The following is a 20,197-nucleotide window of genomic DNA, read 5'->3' as shown; positions in this document are numbered from 1 at the left end:
AAGGGAAATCATGTCAGCTCGGTTGGATTTGCATTCCCCTCCTTTCCCTGTCCCAGTACTATAATTGGAATGCTCAAGGTGATTGGTAGCATAGGAGCAGGGACCTCATGCCACTTAGGCGCCCCCCCCAGGGAATTATTTACCCAGGTTTTATAGTTTTCACTCTGCAGCCTTGTCATTACGTTAAAACCGTAATTCGGTTTACTAATTAGTGGGCTCTGATCTTTTGCCTTGCAATTATCCAATACCCAATACAAAATGAAACGTTAGGGTGGGGATACTTTATGCTGATTTTAATACCATTTCAATATGACTTTCTACATTTTGAGGGATATTTAACATTTGAAAATGCATTATTTTCCATCACTATTGCAAAACTCAGTGTTGGAAGATCATCTGTACTAATGACCATCGGTGCATGAGGCTTGTGCTCTCATGTTGGTTGTATGAGCTGCAAGTAAGTTAGTTGCACAGCAGTCACTTGCTTCAATTTGTAGAGAACTCTAGGATGGGAGATTAGCAACAAGAAGTGTGTAATGTGGTGTTCTTGGTTTCAGAATACCTTTGTTACCGGTGTGTATCCTGCCAGTCCTTCCAGTTGGCTCTTTGTTGTCATCACCATCATGGGGACGATGTACGCCCGTGTGGATCCTTCCATGGGCATGATCGGAAAGATAAAGGAACAAATGCCTGTTAGGTATGTGGCTGTGTCCTAATAATTTCCTGGTTTGATGCTTCCTCCTTTTTTCCTAATTCCCATTTTTTTCTCTTAAATTAATTTTAATTTCATTTTTAATATGGAGATTTCACCAAAACTGTTCTAAAAGTGTCACTGGTCAATTATTCATGAATAAATTAAAATCTATAGATAAAACGAGCAAAATACACATAATGAAGCTAAATCGGAATTAATCTGAAGTAAAGCACGCAGGACATGCAAATGATGCAAGCAATTTTTGAAGATGAACCAAACTGGCCAAATAATGGGCTTCAGGGATAGCCATACACGTAATGTCTCTATTAAGGATCATTACTGAGAATGCCGGAGAGAAACTGGGCACGTGGTAGTGAAGGAACACCGGGATGAATATGAGAGGCAGATCACACAACCCAAAATGGTAAATATAGAGACGTTGGAGGACTAACAGAGGTGCCTGAGAGGATGAATGTATTTTCAAAACACTAAGAAGAGAAAATTATGGATGAACAAGGAGTCAATAAAAAATAGATAAGAATAATGAAGATATGAGTAGAAAATGGGAGCCGAAAGATCAGTTGCCCTGCACCTATCGAAGGGAAGTATTTTGGAGTCTAAGGAGAATAGTCGCACAAGGAAAGTACCAAGGTAAGATTCAGGGTTTTGATAGCTTGAAAAGCAAGACATTTTGTACATTTTATGGAGCTGATCTCTGTGTCTGTAAGGAACAAAGTGTGTGGTGAGATCGCTGGAGAAGAACTGAAGTTAATTCTAAAATGATCTGCTTTGTTTGCCTATAAAAAAAGGGCTGGAGGAACCGAGAAAATTCTTAGATGAGAATATGAGCTCTCTTTTATAGATTGGGGAAGAGTATCATAAGGTTGAACAATAGCAGTAAAAAAGTGTTTACTTGTAGTTGAGGTGTAAGTGAAGAGAATTGGCAGAGATCCAGGATTTGACAGAAGAACGACCATTAGAAACAGTACAAAGATGAGAAAAAGAAGAAAGATTTGTGAATCATCTGTGGAAAAGTGGCAGGATAGGCCAAGATGAGACTTTGAAGGACACCTAAGGAGTAAACACTGTACCCCATGAAGCACCTTTAAGAAATAGGAAGGCAAGTACATCATGACAGCCCAAGAAATGTGCTAAGAACATATCACTTAAGGGAGAACCAAGATACTGTAAGTCTAGAGATGATACTCTGATGTAGTGAATGCAGAAACTTTGACAACAGTGACTTTTGTAGTGAGCTGGTTGAAAGTTAGAATAAAAATAGAAAAGACTAGCAGTCAAAGAATTTATAAATGTGATGATTGATAATCATTTTAGTAGGTTGAAGAGACACACAATTTTCCACCTTATGTTTTTACTACTGTAATAGGGACATTGACTGGCAGGTGCTTTTATGAAATACTGAATGGTGATATTCATAAAAATAAATTTATCTGAGAGTAAAAAGTGAAAACATTTCTTCAGCATGGAATAGAAACACGAAAGGATGGGTGAAACTCGAAATAATTGGTGAAAACACTTTTTGTGTTGACCAGAAAAGTGAAAGGGTTCAGGTTACGATAAAGAAGAGGAAGAAGTTCTGAATATAGGAAAGCGAGATACCAGTGTGAAGGTAGCATGGATGAAACATAAGATGTAGAATAGAATAGTAATGTCTGGTTAGATGTAATTGGCAAGGTGACTGGGTCTGGTCAAGTCTGGATATTAGTGACCTTTCCTAAAAGTGTCCTCTGTTTTTACTTTGTCCGTTTTATTTGAATTCTTTGCCTCAGAATTTCCTATATTTTTTCTATCTTGCTTTCTTTCTCCTCAATATTTCACTTTTACTCTTTCTATATCTGTGCTGTCCTTTATGAAATTAATCATACATAGCGTTAGGCATGCTCTCCATGTTTACAGATCACTGTCTCAGTGACTGTCCCGTAATTCTAGGTGTCCTGTCACTGATGTCGGTCTCTGTCCATTCAGATATGCCTATGAAGTCTGTTCTGCTTCAGTGACTTGCATTGGTTTCTGTTTACCTCCCAGGCACATTAGACCCTGTGATGGCTCCTGCTTTGTTTCAGACAGACCCCGTGTGATACATTCTTCCTGGTGATTAGTGTCTTTGATGCCTCCTATCAAACAGATCAGTTTATTATGCCCTACTCTGTGGTATTTTCCCCTGTCCATAATTGCCTAATTTTGTCTCCTTCTGCTATTCTGTGACATTTATCTTCTTTTCTCTTTCATTTATAGCACCTATTTGTCTCACCAAGGACAAAGTATCCTGAGTGCCCTGCTCTTTTCAACTGGTCTTTGGCTGGCTCTCATCCTAACCATGCGCTTCATTTTGAAGCAGCTCCTGTCCTACCATGGCTGGATGTTCGAACAACACGGGCATATGTCAGTGAGCACCAAGCTATGGCTGGTATGTTTCTTTGATTTATATTTGTCTCTCTAAGTGGCAGGTACTAGTTGCTTAGTCGTTTTTACAAAGGTTTTGTTGTTGTTTGTATGACGGTTAAACATTTTTAAAATCAACCTAACCATAAAACCTACAGCACAGCTTTGGGAGAGGCTGGAATCGTATACTTATTTTTTATGTATGTTAGCAGTGCAAGATGGCATCAAAGCAAAATGATCAAAACCGTGAAGCAAGGGAAGTGGATGTTTTTTTAGAAGATTAGGACTGCGTGTAAGGGATGTGATGGTTCATTCAATAAGTAGGAAGAGATCTGTATTTTTGTGGTTGAGGGAAGAATTCTGTTGGATCAGTGGTTGGGTGGGAAAAGCTTGGACAGGAACAGCTTGAATTGTTTGGTTTTTGGGTTGGAAGAGGCTGAATGATGCTCTGGATAAAAATATGGAGATATTTGATGGTTTATGGCCGGGTGAGAAGATGTTAGTTGGTTTGGGATTTAGATGTATCAAGTGGATTGTTGGATGCAGGCAGATCAGAGGTTGTAGGGGATTAGTTAATAAAGATTTAGTGGCCCACTAAAATACTGGGAAGAGATAATAGTCTATTCTTGAAATGGCTAGAGAACTGATGGCTAATTGGGTGGGCAGTAACTGGTCATATAGTTTGGTGGGCATATGTTGGCTGGTTCGGGGTTTGTCTGAAGACACGAGGCAGTGTTATGATAGGAAGGGAGGATGGTAGATTTTGAGGAGATAATACATTTGTAATGTTGTAATGTTTTTGTTTTCTGTCCACAGACTATGGTAAAAATCTTCTCAGGTCGAAAGCCCATGTTGTACAGTTTTCAGGCTTGTCTTCCTCGTCTGCCTGTTCCTAGCATCAAGGCCACCATGCAGAGGGTGAGTCTAGAGTCCCAAACAGCTCCAGTGCAGGGAGAGAGCTGAATATATATAGGCGTGAATACCTCCAATCTGTTATTATAAGGACATTGCAAGTCACACAAGAGTTCATTGACCATATAAACTGTCTATAAATATTTTATTCCCTATAATACACAATCTCAATATCACCCTTCGCACAAACTGCTTAGATTCTTAGTGCGTTGCTCTTTCGTGTTAAAGAGGTAGGTAGGATGTTTGCAGACATAAAGAATCTGTAGTGCAAAATTAACCACACCAAAAAGCAGTTGGATATTTACATATTACGGCACATTTATGGTTTTGCATGCAATTCATGCATGTAACATGTTTGGGTTCTACATTTTGAGTTTAGAATTACTCTTTAGTCAGTATACAGTTTTTTGTAGCGCTTCCCTATGTTTTTAGTACTGGAGACCTGGTAGCACACTGTCAGCCATTGACCACCTGACGCCAAACCTCGTGCACAACATCTAACATTATGTATAGCGGCTACACTGTAAATTCACACTCATGCAACCATGAACAACAAAGTGAGTAACCATCTAGTCTATCTCCAAGAAAGGGTTTTGCAGCCTATAAAGCATTATACAAATAATACAAATCAAGACACTCCATCTGGTGATGCTTAAATGATAAATATTCACTAAAATCCCATAACAATACATTGTAACAAAAGTTGGGAGTTTAGAGGTCCTCTTTCACTTGACTGTGCTCTATAGGTGAGCAGAGGCTGCCACTTAAAAATGTCTTTCTGATTGTTCCTCTTTCGGATTTTTAAGGGATTCTTTGAGGCAGTAACATACAAATAAATTAAACCTTTGGAAGAATGAAAGCAAAGGGGATATGTTCAATAAATAATTATTTCCCGATGTCTGTGTAACATGTTTCTTTACCACAATGCACCAACCCGGTCTGTTTCTGCACCTGACAGAGGAAGATGTCAGAGACATTTCTGCCTATTGCCCATATTCATTCTGAATTCCCATCTCTCAGATTATTTTTTTTTGTTTTGTTTGGGCTTGAAGGCCAATCTGTGAGACGTTTTGGGTTCTTTTCAGTGGGTGAGCTGACGGTTACTCTCTATATTCTACTCTGTTCTCCTTCCCACAAGTTATTCGCATCAGCACTCTTGCTCAAAATTAAGACACTTTTAGACCTCCGAGTTCTAGGGTCATTTCCTTCCTGTGAACAAGATGGGTAGGTGTGCAAATTGTCTTCACCTCTTAAATCTTTTTCTACCCATGGCAACTTTCAAGATGAGACGACCTCAGTTTACTTGGGTATGGCCTCTGTGCTATAGAGTTACAGGGTGTGCACTTCATACGTCTATCTGGAAGTCGCACAGAAGGTACTATTTTTTTTTTATGGCTAAATACAACCCGAGTGCTACACCATATGGATTCATCATAATCAAAACAATATGTGCCAGCTTCAAATGAAAGGAGATCCATAATTTACTACTATATACATTTCGGATAAATCAAAACCTCTTACTTTCAAATCTATCTTGTGATTATACTGTAGGTCACCTTCTTGCTCTTTCTTTGTGTATGCAACAGAATATTAAGTTTATTTTATACCATCCAGAGTATTGTACCACTTCAGAATGAATTGATCTACCACAACATAGAGGTTGTACAAGGTGCGTGTGGTCACTCATAAAAGGCTTAAAATCTTTTTTGAAGACTTACTCCCTCTGTCTTCTTACTGGCCTTATGAGACTTAAATAACAAAATACCCCAACATCATATATTATACACTAGAGAAATAACCTTTTCTTGTCATTTTACAGCTGTCATGGGAAAGTTCTGTGTGCCTTTTGTCCTGTCCATGACAACAATGAGTGTACCTGTTGGACGGGGTGGGGGAAATATTTTGTTCTCTAACTAATAAAGCTTTGAAAAACTTGAAGAGGGAGTTTTGACAGTTACATAATTGAATGCCATTTCCTCAATTCTTTAATTAAAGTAATTCCCGGCCTTAAACTGTTTAAGCATTGAGAGTGAGATAGGTTGCAAATAGTAAGTAATCCCACCAAAATGCATGGATTTTGATCCAGTTCCAACTTTGCTGCAACAAATGTGCAACCGTTTTCCAAGACAAGACTGGCAGCGTTTCCCAAACTGTTGGTTATGAACCAATTTTGGTAGGTTGTGAAAGTCCGAGCAATAAATAGATGCCTTTAAATTCTGTATTTATGGTGTCACATTTTCTGCACTTCAGAAACAGAGGTCAAATGTCAGCCTATGTCTTCAGACAAACTCTCTGTTTGCCACTCAAGCAGGTTTTGACATCCATGGACAATGGGCAATGCTTTTTCGATCGGTTGGTCCAAGATATTTGCTTGTGCCTTTTTTCCTTTCCCCTGGTACCCAGGGTGTAGAAGAAGGCAAAGGTAGAACATTGTACTCTGATCCTCAGACGCTCCGATGTGGCCTTGCCAGTACTGGTACAACGAGTTGCCGCAGTTGACAGTACGTTCAGCCATTCCTTTTAAGGTGCATCCCAGGATCTTGTCCAGACATCATAGAAATATTCTCCATCACCATCCCAAGTCGCTGAACTTGACAGAATGGGATCTGACTACCTAGAATTTGGCCATTTGGTTTTATCACAAGAGCGTAACATATTCTGGTGCAGGCTCGCGCTTCAGCGACCAATAAGGCTCACAACGCTAAAGAGAAGCATTTCTGTGCCTTGTGCAGGAATAAGGGTCATCATACGCTTTAAATAAAACCTTCTCATATCCTGCCATATTTGTTAAGTTTGCTCGAAAGTGGTCTCAAATATTCTTCAGTCAGGGTTCATCCGGCTGCAGTCTCAAGATTTAGAGGGACTGACAGTTCGACATCTGCTTTGTTTTCCCAAAGGATCATTAAGCAGCTCATGAAAAGGATTTAGAGAGCATTTCCACCTCTTTGACATCCTCTGGTTCCATGAGTACCTAATACCGTCCTCCGACAGCTGATGTTACCTCTTTTTGAGCCTATACATGGAGTGGACTTTAAATTTGTTTCATGGAAGACGGCACTACTCCTGGCTCTGACATCCGCTAGGAGAATCAGAGAGATTCAGGAATTCACTGGCAGAGAACCTTTTCCATGGTTCACTAAAGACAGTGATACTTTCCTAAATTAATTCCTAACATACCTACTGAGTTCCATTTGAATAAATGCCATTCTTAGATCCTTCTTTCCCCATATGTCTTCACCAGCAGAGGTTCATTACCTTCTCTAGACTTGAGTAGATAGACAAAACAAAGGGCATACGTACAGCAGACCACGTATTTATATCACTTGCACAACTTCAAAAAGGCCAAGCTATGTCCTGTCAGCCTGTATTGCTTTCTGTCACGCCAAAGCCATTCGTCCTCTCCAGGGAAGAGTAAGGAAGCTTTCCGCCAGGGCGTGGCTTCAACTGCAGCGCTCTGTGCTGGGGTGTCTTGGAGAGACATCTGCCATACAGCCACCAGGATGAGGAGACATACCTTTCCGAAGTATTACTGCCTAGACGTGGACGCAGAAGCTGACCCAGCAGTGGGATAGGCAGTCCTGAGAAACCTGTTACATTAAAGGTGAGCCTGCTTCCCGCTTTGATGCATTTCATAATGTGTTCTGCTTGCTGTTCTGATTCAGGTATATAAATATGTAAAAGATTAGTGTTGGAGAAGAAATGTTACTTACCTGTATCTCCAGGTCTCCAACATTGATATTTTTTATATATTCATATGCGACCTTCCCTCCTGCCCCGTCAGAGGCTCATTGTATTTTGTTCTCACACTCTTGAAACTTCCAACTTATTGGCTGAAGTTTGGGTTCTTTCAAATGAGGTAGATGTGTTAATATACTATGTTGTTTCAGGCCTATGGCCGTTTTATTTTATACACTGTATGTTGTGTGTATGTTTACAGTGTATACTGTTATTTTAATGTACCAGGAATTCCCACCCTGATGCTGGGAATGAATCAAGCATGTGAATATATAAAATATATAAATGTTGGAGAACTGGCGTTAGAGTTGAGTTAAGTAACTCATTTCTTCCTTTAGTTCCTACTGCCAGCTTCAAAATGAGTTCAGATTCTAGTGGGCTAAAGGCCGGGCTTCTCATAGGATTTCTGCTTGTGGCACTTCCATTTCAGACCACTTCTTACAGGCTTCTGAAAGTATGGTTGTAGGATGGAGAATGCCTACAATTACACACACGTTTTGTGGTCTGCTCAAGACCTTTTCTATGGGTGAGCATTACGATCTCAAGACGGTCCGTGTAGAGCAAAATTCCTTTCTTCCTTACCTCCAAGGGAAATTTGTGTATGAATGGACAACACAGCCACTGTTGTTTGTTTGAACATTCAGGGATGGACTAGCTTTTTTTGCTTACAGTCCAAATGTGGGTTATTCCTCTCGCTGCATTCCACTCCGAAGGAAAGTGGAGTATGGAAGTGGATACGCTGAATAGGCTTTTCTATGCTGCTGATGAATAGTATAACAAGTGAAAGGTGGCACACATATGGAAGGTAGGACATAAGAATGGAGCTTTCCTCAGGTAGTCTGCCATAGAGAAGAATTCCCAGAATCTCCATTTTACATTTCGCATAAGAGCAGCCACAGGATCTTGAGGGGTTACACGATAGGGTAATAATAGGATTTTTTATTTCTGATGGATACAACTACCTGTGGATTCCTCACCTTATGAATTCTCCCAATGCGCCAGCATGCGATGGAAACCCTCTTCCCAGCCGTTTACTTCGGTGAGGACGTCACAATTGCACAGCTTTGCACGCGACTCCGTCTGACGTCATCGTGGCAACAAGAAGTCTTCGCTGGCGTGCTGACATTAGTTCCCTTTTTTCCGTGCCTTCGACGCAAACGATTTTCTCCTAGCTCTTAAGAAGCTACTGTTTCGAAGGTGTCTTATTGTACTGTTACAATGTCTCCTTCTAAGAAGTCAGGGTTTAAACCTTGTCGTGAGTGCGGGGGTCGTATGTCTGTGTTCGGACCCTCACGATGACTGTTTATGGTGTCTCATTTCGGACCACGATGTAGAAGAATGCGTGTCTTGCCAAAGGATGAATCCGAAGGCGCTGAAAGAAAAATAAGCTAATTTATTTTTAGCTACGGTGAAAAAAGGACACAGAAGTCACTGATGGTCCAAGACTAGGGACTCGTCATCCCATAAGTCGTTGAGGTCACACAAGCAGCGGCTCCGGCATGACTGTCGACATTGTTCTTCTAGAGATCAGTCTTGATCTCGGTCTCCATCTAGATAGCGTTGTTCACCGTGGGAGGTTAGGCCTACTGTAACTCCCCAGCCTGGGGTTCAGGAGTTGGTGGCACGGGTTCCGGATTTGACCCAAGTGCCGCATGAAGATCAAAGGTTTCCTGCCTTCCAGACTCCGGGAACGGATCCAGTGGGGTTTCTGAATGCCATGTTCACTATTTTTAATAAGAGTATGGCCCCTGCTGGTGCACCGGCTGGTCCCACGGGTCCTTTGGCATTCTCCATGGGCTCTCCGGCTCCATACAAGTCGGCTCAGTTCGTGTCTTTTTGTCAGGCTGAGGGGGCCCGATCGGTTCCGATGGCATCACCTTATGGGCGGATGGCGCCGATGACGGTGCCTCATATGCCGACGGAACTGATGGAGTCAATTCGGGTGCCGGATGGGTCCAGGTTGGGACGGAGTGCATCTCCTTGTTCTCCCTTAATGCGCCAATCTGTTTTTAAGCCGGCGTTGTCAACTATCTGTCGACGCAGAGGTTGGAGGCCCAGTTGAGGAGGAGAGCACTGCGGCTCTTGGAACAGCAAGAGTACCAGAGACAGCTATTGGAGGAAGGTGAGATTGCTGAGCCCTTTGGAGAATTTCAGGACCTGGACTCAGCTAGTGGGCTGGACACTTCCCCGGAGTGGGATCTTTTAATCCCCGGGGGAATTTACGGAAGAAGCGGCTCCCTTCCATTCGGTTATTAAGAAGGCTGCAGATTTTTTGGAGCTTCCATTGCCAGCTGCTGAAGTTAAAACAAACATTTTTACTGAAGTCTTACATCTTGTCTCTACTTCAGCGGAGCCCTTGCTCCCTTTCAATGATGCTCTTACAGAGCCTATTTTAGAGGTCTGGGGAAAGCCTGTTAGATCGCCAACTTTGCCCAGAACTGTAGCAAGGAAGTACAGTGTTGCTCCTGGGGATCCAGGATTTTTGTCACAGCATCCGACTCCTGAGAGCGTGGTGGTCAAGGCTTCTTGTTCAGCTCGTTCTGCACCAGGCTCCTTTCCTGTTACTCCATCGGACAGGGAGTTCAAGAGGATGGAGCAAGTGGCTAAAAAGACTTTCTCATCTTGTAGTATGGCCCTAAAATTGGTCAATGCTACCTGTGTGTTGGGTAGATATGTGCACGCCCTGATGGACACGGCTAGAGCTGTAGTGCCTAACGTGCCGCAGGATATGCAGGGGCAGTTCTACGAGCTCCTGTTGGACACCCAAGCTGTGGCCAAACAGATCATCCAGTCTGGTCTGGATACTAGAGACTCAGTGGCCAGGGCAATGGGTACTGGAGTCGCCACCAGTAGGGATGCGTGGCTAAGGTCTTCTGGGTTTTCGACAGATGTCCAGGCAACTTCATTGGACCTCCCTTTCGACGGTGAAAAGTTGTTTGGTGCCAAAGCAGACACTCCCTTACAGCGCTTCAAAGATTGTAGGGCCGAAGTCTTTGGGACTGCAAGCTTTCACATCTAGTTCTTTCAGATCCTTTAGAAGGTTTAGGGGGTTTGGCCTTGGAGCTGCTTGTGGTGGAAGACCTCAATCCACAACTCAACAGCCTTCCAACCTTCCTTATAGGTCCTGTAGAGGGTGGGGGAGGGTTAGGACAGGAGGAGCCACCCAGCAGCACCCTGCCTCATCCTCTTCCTGTGGGGGAGCAGAACATGGAAAGCAGCCTTAGTTTTCCATCCATTTTAAGTCTTGCTTCTCCCTTAGGGGGAAGGTTATTTCATTTTCTCCACGAGTGGGAGTTAGTCACATCAGACTCCTGGGTACTGAATATTGTGGGGAAAAGGGTATGCCCTTACTTTTCTGTAGTTTCCCCCTCATATCCCTGCACGTCCTTTGTTTTGTTCAGAAGATCATCTCCTCTTGTTGCAGCAGGAGGTTAAAGCCCCTTTTTTAAAAAGCGCAGTGGAGTTGGTTCCAGAGCAGGAAAAGAGGTCAGGGTTGCTATTGAGATTTCCTTTTTCCCAAGAAGGTTGGTCGATTGAAGCCTATCCTGGATCTGAGGATTTTGAATTGGTTTCTCAAGCCAGAGAAATTCAAGATGCTGACTCTAGCGCAGGTGCTTCTGGTCTTGAACAAAGAGGACTGGATGGTGTCTGTCGACTTGCAGGATTCTTACTTTCTTATTCCCATTCCCATTCTCAATCACGCAGGAAGTATCTTCATTTTGTGGTGGGGTCACAACACTACCAGTTTGCGATCCTTCCTTTTGGCCTTACTTCCGCACCTAGAGACTTCACGAAGGCGATGGAGCTGCATGCAGCAAATCTCAGAAGGAAGGGAATATCTGTATTTCCTTACCTGAACGATTGGCTGATCAAAGCCACGTCCCTAGAGCTTGTGCTGCATCACCTCCAAATGACAACGCAGTTGTTCAGTCTGGGCTTTACGGTAAACGTGCCCAAGTCTCACCTGGAGCCCTCTCAATTCCACCTGGGGCAGTATTGGATACAACATTGAATCAGGCCTATCCTCCGCCTCAGCGGATTCAGGACATTCAGGCGTTGATTCCAATGTTTCAAAATGGAGCAGTTGTTCCAGTCCTCAAGGCCCTACATCTGCTCGGTCTTTTCGCTTCTTGCATTCTGTTGGTCACTCATGCACGCTGGCACATGAGGGCTCTTCATTGGTGGCTCAGCAAGCAGTGATTTCAACACAAAGGGGGATCTTGAGGAGTCGATAACTATCTCCAGAGACGCTGCAATGGATCTATGATGGTGGACTGTGGGCGGCAACCTTTCTCAGGGAAGGCTGTTTTCTCTTCCACCACCGGTAGCCACGGTCATTACGGATGCTTCCACTCTAGGGTGGGGTGCTCATCTTGGGGACCTGGAGATCAAAGGTCATTGGTCTCCAGTGGAACTTGGCAATATGTCTGGCTCTCAAGGCTTTCCTCCCGTCCCTTGGCGGCCGGTCAGTTCAAGTCTTGACGGACAACACTACTGCGATGTGGGACGTCAACAAGCAAGGAGGTGTATGGTCGTACCTTCTCTGCCGAGAGGCACTGCGGCTCTGGTCCTGGGCGCAGGACCATCAGATTTGTATAGTAGCAAATCATCTGGCCAGAGTTCTCAGTGTACGTGCGGACAGTCTATCGGCATTTCTTGGCTGATCACGAGTGGTGTCTCCATCCGGACCTGGTTCTTCACATCTTCCTGATGTGGGGTTTTCCAAAGATTGACCTGTTTGCCACTTGGGAGAACGCACACTGCCCGTCTTTCTGCAGCCTCCAGCATCTGGTGCAAGAAGTGTTGTGGGGCGCGTTTCAGATGTCTTGGTGCAACCAGTTGCTTTACATGTCCCCCCCCCCCCCCCCATACCTTTGATTCCTCAGGTTCTGAGAAAGATTCGCCAAGATTGGGCTCAAGTCATTTTGATTGCTCCGGATTGGCCGAGAAGGGTGTGGTACACAGACCTGCTCCAACTCTCACTGTGCCCTCTGCTTCATCTCCCTCACAGAGCAGACCTCCTCTCGCAGTTGCAGGGGCAGGTTCTACACCCCCACCTCCAGAGCCTGCACCTACATGCCTGGAGATGGAACGGGGCAATCTGGGTTCCTTTTCACTCCTGCCAGAAGTGGTGGATGTTATCTTATTGGCAAGGCGACACTCCGCCAAGAATGTTTATGCCGGCAGATGGGAGAAATTTGTGGCTTGGTGTGGAGAGCGACAAATTGATCCCTTGAAAGCCCATTTGTCTGATGTTCTGATATTTGCCTTTACTTTAGCACGGAAGGGTTGTGCATTTGTGACTGTCAAGGGCTATTTATCGGCGCTCTCTGCATTTCTGTGCCTTCCTGATCAACCTTCTTTGTTCATATAGCCTATAGTTGTTAGGTTCTTAAAAGGCCTAATTAATAAGTTTCCTCCCACTCTGTTTTTTTTATGCCTCAGTGTGGATTTAAATTTGGTTTTGACTTTAATGGGTTTACCGTTTGAACCTATGTATTCTTGTCCTTTAAGGTTGTTTGCTTTAGGCTCTTAATGTCAAACCTCCCTTTACGTCATTCTATGCTGACAAAGTGGTGTTGAGTACCACAGTGGCTTTCCTTCCTAAGGTTGTCACTCCCTTCCATATGGGGCAGTCTATTACTCTTTCATCCTTCTAGCTTCCTCCTCAACCTTCAAAAGAGGAAGAAAGACTCCATCGCTTAGACCCGAGAAGAGCTCTCAGTTTCTATGTTGAAAGAACAAAGGACTTTAGTTTAAATGACCAACTCAAGATAAAAGGCAGAGCTGTCTATCAAAAAAAAACATATCCAGGTGGGTCATTCTTTGCATTAAGATCTGTTATTCATTGGCAAAGAAGGTTCCTCCTGAGGGTATTGGAGCTCATTTCACCAGGGGTAAGTCTGCCACTTCGGCATTTGCTAGAAGTGTTCCTGTAGTGGATATTTGCAAGGCAGCAACTTGGGCTTCACTCTATACTTGCGCAAAGCATTATTGCTTGGATTTGGAAGTTAGGAGGGACGGCCGTTTTGCACGATCTGTGCTGCAGGATTTCTTGGTGTGACCGGTCAGGCACCCACCTCAGAGTGCGGTACTGCTTTGAGACTGATAAGGTGAGGAATCCACAGGTTGTTGTATCCATCAGAAGAACAAGTTACCTTCGTTAACGTTTTTTTCTGGTGTATACAGTAGCTACCTGTGGATTCTTCACAGTCCCATCCGCCTCCCCGTTGGCTGTCGGGTCATACCAAGACTTCTTTATTATAAATGTATATACGTGTTTGATTATTTTTTATATAAATAAATGTTGTATTTATTTATATTATATTTGTATTGCAATATGTATGTGTGTATGTATATATATATGTGTGTGTGTGTGTGTGTGTGTATATATATATATATATATATATATATATATGTTCGATGGCATGTGTAGCTGCAGATACACATGCTTTGCACATCCCGACATCTAGTGTTGGGCTCGGAGTGTTACAAGTTGTTTTTCTTCGAAGAAGTCTTTTCGAGTCACGAGATCGAGGGACTCCTCCCCTTTCGGCTCCATTGCGCATGGGCGTCGACTCCATCTTACATTGTTTTCTTTCCACCATCGGGTTCGGACGTGTTCCTTTTCGCTCCGCGTTTCGGAAAGATAGTTAGAATCTCGGAAAATTCTACGGTATTGTTTGCGTTCGGTATCGGGTTAGTTACAACAGATCGACACCGAATTTTGAAGAGCTCCGGTGGCCCTTAGGGGTTTTTGATGCCCCGTCGGGGCCTGGTCGGCCCGACCACGTGTCTCTTCAAGGCTAATGGAACGGACCCCATTCCGCTTCTGATCCAAATGTTACAACATGTATCCTTACACAGATCTGTATCTGGTCTGTAACTTGTGTTTGTCTCCAGAACAAAAAGAAGATACTTGTGAAGCCTGTCGAGCGTTTCGGTCGAGGAAGACATTAAGAGACCGAAGAGCGAGAAGACTACAGATGGCGTCGGCGCCGACAGGACAAAAACACTTGGAGGAGGAAGAAGAAACCTTCTCCATCGAGGAATCGGACGAGGTCGATCCCGAGCAGATGCCGAAAACCGTGAGTAAGATGTCGACACACAAAACTCACGGAAAAACCGCTAAAGCCCAGGGGACGCCACCGCCAGCAGGCCATGGCTTAACCTGAAAAATAGGTGACCGATCATCGGCACCGAAAAAGGGCACGCATGTATCTAAGACACCCGACTCCGGTCGAGGTACCGGCACAGAGCAGACTCGACCCCGAGACAGCGGGTCAGAGCAAGTTCGGCACCGAGAGGGCGGCACCGAAACGAGTCGGCACCCGGAGACCGGAATGCCGAAAATTTTAAAAAGTGTCGTCTGAGCCGAAAAAGACTGCCGAAAAAGTTTCCATTCCGAAACATCCGGCCTCAGAACCGAAAACAAGTTCCTACACAGAGGAACAGGGACTGTCCTCACAAATGCAAGGACATAGGTTCGGACAAGAACTAGAGTCAATGGAGCCAGACTACACTCACAGAAGGCTCCACATCCAAAAGGACACAGGGAAGATAAGTACTCTTCACCCAATTAGGATGAAAAGAAGACTTGCCTTTCAAGAAAAAGAGAAGCAGCCACAGGCAAAGGTGGCAAGACAAGTAACACCGCCACCATCTCCACCACGCTCAACGCACACATCACTGGTAGCCACTCCACCACTGATGCAGTCCCTAACTCATACTGGAATGAGTCAGGATGATCCAGACCCATGGGATCTTTGATGCGCCAGTATCAGATAACAGCCCAGACTGTTATCCAGTGAGACCGTTGCCACCTGACGACCGTACAGCCTACACACAGGTGGTGTCAAGAGCAGCTGCGTTTCATGTCACCCTGCATGCAGAGCCTATTGAGGATGACTTTTTATTTAACACACTATCCTCCACACATAGCCAATACCAAAGTCTCCCTATGCTACCTGGAATGCTAAAACACTCCAAACAGGAGCCTGTAAAGGGCAGGGCCATAACTCCAAGGGTGGAGAAGAAATACAAGCCACCGCCAACAGACCCTGTAAACATCACGCAGCAATTAACACCAGACTCTGTGGTAGTAGGGGCAGCTCGCAAGAGAGCGAACTCGCACACCTCAGGAGACGCACCACCTCCAGACAAGGAGAGTCGCAAGTTCGACGCTGCGGGGAAAAGGGTTGCAGCACAAGCGGCCAACCAATGGCGCATTGCCAACTCACAGGCATTGCTGGCGAGATATGATAGGGCTCATTGGGACGAAATGCAACATTTCATTGAACACTTACCCAAAGAGTTCCAAAAAAGGGCACAACAGGTGGTGGAGGAAGGACAGAGTATCTCGAACAATCAGATACGCTCGACAATGGATGCAGCAGATACAGCTGCTAGGACAGTAAATACAGCAGTGACCATAAGGAGACACGCATGGCTGCGTACATCAGGATTCAAGCCGTAAATACAACAAACCGTGCTGAATATGCCATTTAACGGACAGCAGTTGTTTGGGCCGGCGGTGGACACTGCTATCGAAAAACTTAAAAAGGACACTGATACGGCCAAAGCCATGGGCGCACTCTATTCCCCACAGAGCAGAGGCACATTTCGTAAAACACAGTTTCAAGGACAAAGCACAGAACCCACAACCTCACAAACAAGGCCCACTTATCAGAGCCAATATCAGCGGGGAAGTTTTCGGGGACAATATAGAGGGGGCCAATTCCAAAAGAGTAGAGGAAAGGTCCAAAGTCCCAAAACTCCTCAAAACAAGCAGTGACTTGGACGTCACAAATCCCCAACACTTAACACCTGTTGGGGGGAGACTAACCAAGTTCTACAAACATTAGGAGGAAATAACAACAGACACTAGCAATTATCCAGCATGGTTATTGCATAGAATTTCTCAAATTCCCTCCAAATGTCCCACCGAAAACACACAATATGTCAAAACAACACATGGATCTTCTAGAACTAGAGGTCCAAGCGTTGTTACAAAAAGATGCAATAGAACTGGTACCAATTCATCAGAGAGGAACAGGAGTTTACTCGCTGTACTTTCTCATACCCAAAAAGGACAAAACTCTAAGACCTATATTAGATCTCAGAACATTAAATACCTACATCAAATCAGATCACTTTCACATGATGACATTACAGGACGTAATCCCATTGCTCAAACAACAAGACTACATGACAACACTAGACCTAAAGGATGCATACTTCCATATACCGATACATCCTTCACACAGAAAGTACTTAAGGTTTGTATTCCAAGGGGTACATTACCAATTCAAAGTGTTGCCATTCGGGATAACAACTGCGCCAAGAGTTTTTACAAAATGCCTGGCAGTAGTGGCTGCACATATCTGGAGGCAGCAAATACATGTGTTCCCGTACCTAGACGATTGGTTAATCAAAACCAACACGCAAGAACGGTGTTAACAACACACAAAGTATGTCATAGAAACTCTCCACAAACTAGGTTTCTCACTCAACTACACAGTCACACCTTCAGCCGTGTCAAACACAGCAATACTTAGGGGCGACAATCAACACAACAAAAGGGATTGCCACTCCAAGTCCACAAAGGGTACAGACATTTCACAAGGTAATACAGGCCATGTATCCAAAACAAAAGATACAAGTCAAGATGGTGATGAAACTACTAGGCATGATGTCCTCATGCATAGCCATTGTCCCAAACGCAAGGTTGCACATGCGGCCCTTACAACAGTGCCTAGCATCACAATGGACACAGGCACAGGGTCAACTTCTAGATCTAGTGTTGATAGACCGCAAAACATACACCTCGCTTCAATGGTGGAACAATATAAATTTAAACCAAGGGCGGCCTTTCCAAGACCCAGTGCCTCAATACGTAATAACAGATGACATGATAGGGTGGAGAGCACACCTCAATCAACACAGCATCCAAGGACAATGGGACACTCAGCAAAAACAGTTTCACATAAATCATTTAGAAGTACTGGCAGTATTTCTAGCATTGAAAGCATTTCAACCCATAATAAGCCACAAACACATTCTTGTCAAAACAGACAACATGACAACAATGTATTATCTGAACAAACAGGGAGGAACACACTCAACACAGTTGTCTCCTGGCACAGAGAATATGGCATTGGGCGATTCACAACCACATTCGCCTAATAGCACAGTTTATTCCAGGGATTCAGAATCAGTTAGCAGACAATCTCTCTCTGGATCACCAACAGATCCACGAATGAGAGATTCACCCACAAATACTAAACACTTACTTCCAAAGATGGGGAACACCACAAATAGACCTGTTTGCAACAAAAGAAAACGCAAAATGCCAAAACTTCGCATCCAGGTACCCACAAGATCAATCTCAGGGCAATGCGTTATGGATGAGCTGGTCAGGGATATTTGCATACGCTTTTCCCCTTCTCCCACTCCTTCCGTATCTAGTAAACAAATTGAGTCAAAACAAACTCATACTAATAGCACCAACCTGGGCAAGACAACCTTGCTACACAACACTATTAGACCTCTCAGTAGTGCCTCATATCAAGCTTCCAAACAGACCAGATCTGTTAACTCAACACAAACAACAGATCAGGCATCCAAATCCAGCATCACTGAATCTAGCGATTTGGCTCCTGATGTCTTAGAATTCGGACATCTAGACCTTACACAGGAATGTATGGAGGTCATAAAACAAGCAAGAAAACCAACCACAAGACATTGCTATGCAAATAAGTGGAAAAGATTTGTTTATTATTGCCATAATCATCAAATTCAACCATTACATGCATCTGCTAAAGACATCGTAAGCTACTTACTGCATTTACAAAAGTCAAAGCTAGCTTTTTCATCCATTAAAATACATCTTACCGCAATTTCAGCTTATCTGCAAATTACGCACTCAACTTCATTATTTAGGATCCCAGTCATAAAATCATTTATGGAGGGCCTAAAGAGAATTATTCCACCAAGAACGCCACCAGTTCCTTCGTGGAACCTTAACATTGTCTTAACACGACTCATGGGTCCACCTTTTGAACCCATGCACTCATGTGTGAGACAATATTTAACATGGAAAGTAGCGTTTCTCATTGCCATCGCATCTCTAAGACGAGTAAGTGAAATACAGGCATTTACCATACAAGAACCCTTTATTCATATACACAAGCATAAAGTAGTTTTACGAACTAACCCAAAGTTCTTACCAAAAGTCCTATCACGGTTTCACTTAAATCAAACAGTAGAACTACCAGTGTTCTTTCCAGAACCAGATTCTGTAGCTGAAAATGCACTACTTACATTAGACATCAAAAGAGCTTTAATGCACTACATTGATAGAACAAAACAAATACGGAAAAAAAAAAAATGTTCGTTGCTTTTCAAAAACCTCATACAGGGAATCCAATATCCAAACAAGGCATTGCCAGATGGATAGTTAAATGTATTCAAACCTGTTATCTCAAAGCAAAAAGAGAACTGCCTATTACACCAAAGGCACATTCAATTAGGAAAAAAGGTGCTACTATGGCCTTTCTAGGAAACATTCCAATGACTGAAATATGGAAGGCAGCCACATGGTCTACACCTCATACATTCACCAAACATTACTGCGTGGATGTGTTAACAACACAACAAGCCACAGTAGGACAAGCAGTACTACGAACTTTATTTCAAACAACTTCAACTCCTACAGGCTGAGCCGCCGCTTTTGGGGAGATAACTGCTTACTAGTCTATGCAAAGCATGTGTATCTGCAGCTACACATGCCATCGAACAGAAAATGTCACTTACCCAGTGTACATCTGTTTGTGGCATGAGACGCTGCAGATTCACATGCGCCCACCCGCCTCCCCGGGAGCCTGTAGCCGTTTCGAAGTTGATCTTGAACATTTGTAAATTTGAAAATATATAACTTTAAACCACATTATGTACATATATATTTACTCCATTGCATGGGCACTATTACTATAATACACAACTCCTACCTCACCCTCTGCGGGGAAAACAATCTAAGATGGAGTCGACGCCCATGCGCAATAGAGCCGAAAGGGGAGGAGTCCCTCGATCTCGTGACTCGAAAAGACTTCTTCGAAGAAAAACAACTTGTAACACTCCGAGCCCAACACTAGATGGCGGGATGTGCAAAGCATGTGAATCTGCAGTGTCTCATGCCATGAACAGATGTACATTGGGTAAGTGACATTTTCCATATATATATATATATATATATATATAATGCTTTCGTGAGTTGTGTTTTCATCTGTTCGCCTCAAAGGCACGTAAAAAAAAGGACGTGAAGAGCTGGGAAGAAAGTTTCCGTCTAATGCTGACGCATTAGGAGAATTCATAAGGAAGTCCCCAGAAGTTCTTGAACCCCAGCAATATTCCTAGCCTGTACAATGTTCATCTGTTTTCGATTCTGATTTTCAC

At 43.7% G+C, this 20,197-nt stretch overlaps 1 protein-coding gene across 10 annotated transcripts in view; it reads left to right on the top strand.

The window, feature by feature from the left end:
- LOC138246371 (carnitine O-palmitoyltransferase 1, liver isoform-like) overlaps nucleotides 1-20,197 on the top strand; it is a 389,657-nt gene that overhangs the window by 100,806 nt on the left and 268,654 nt on the right. For all 10 annotated transcript variants that reach the window (XM_069200934.1, XM_069200927.1, XM_069200924.1 and 7 more), the window contains 3 exons: nucleotides 558-697; nucleotides 2,951-3,122; nucleotides 3,914-4,015. In XM_069200934.1, coding sequence (XP_069057035.1) covers nucleotides 558-697; nucleotides 2,951-3,122; nucleotides 3,914-4,015 — 414 coding nt within the window. The remainder of the gene's footprint in view (nucleotides 1-557; nucleotides 698-2,950; nucleotides 3,123-3,913; nucleotides 4,016-20,197) is intronic.

The sequence above is a fragment of the Pleurodeles waltl genome, chromosome 7 (genome assembly GCF_031143425.1).
Source record: "Pleurodeles waltl isolate 20211129_DDA chromosome 7, aPleWal1.hap1.20221129, whole genome shotgun sequence".
Classification (NCBI taxonomy): Eukaryota; Metazoa; Chordata; class Amphibia; order Caudata; family Salamandridae; genus Pleurodeles; species Pleurodeles waltl.
This window is presented reverse-complemented; position numbering and strand designations above follow the sequence as displayed.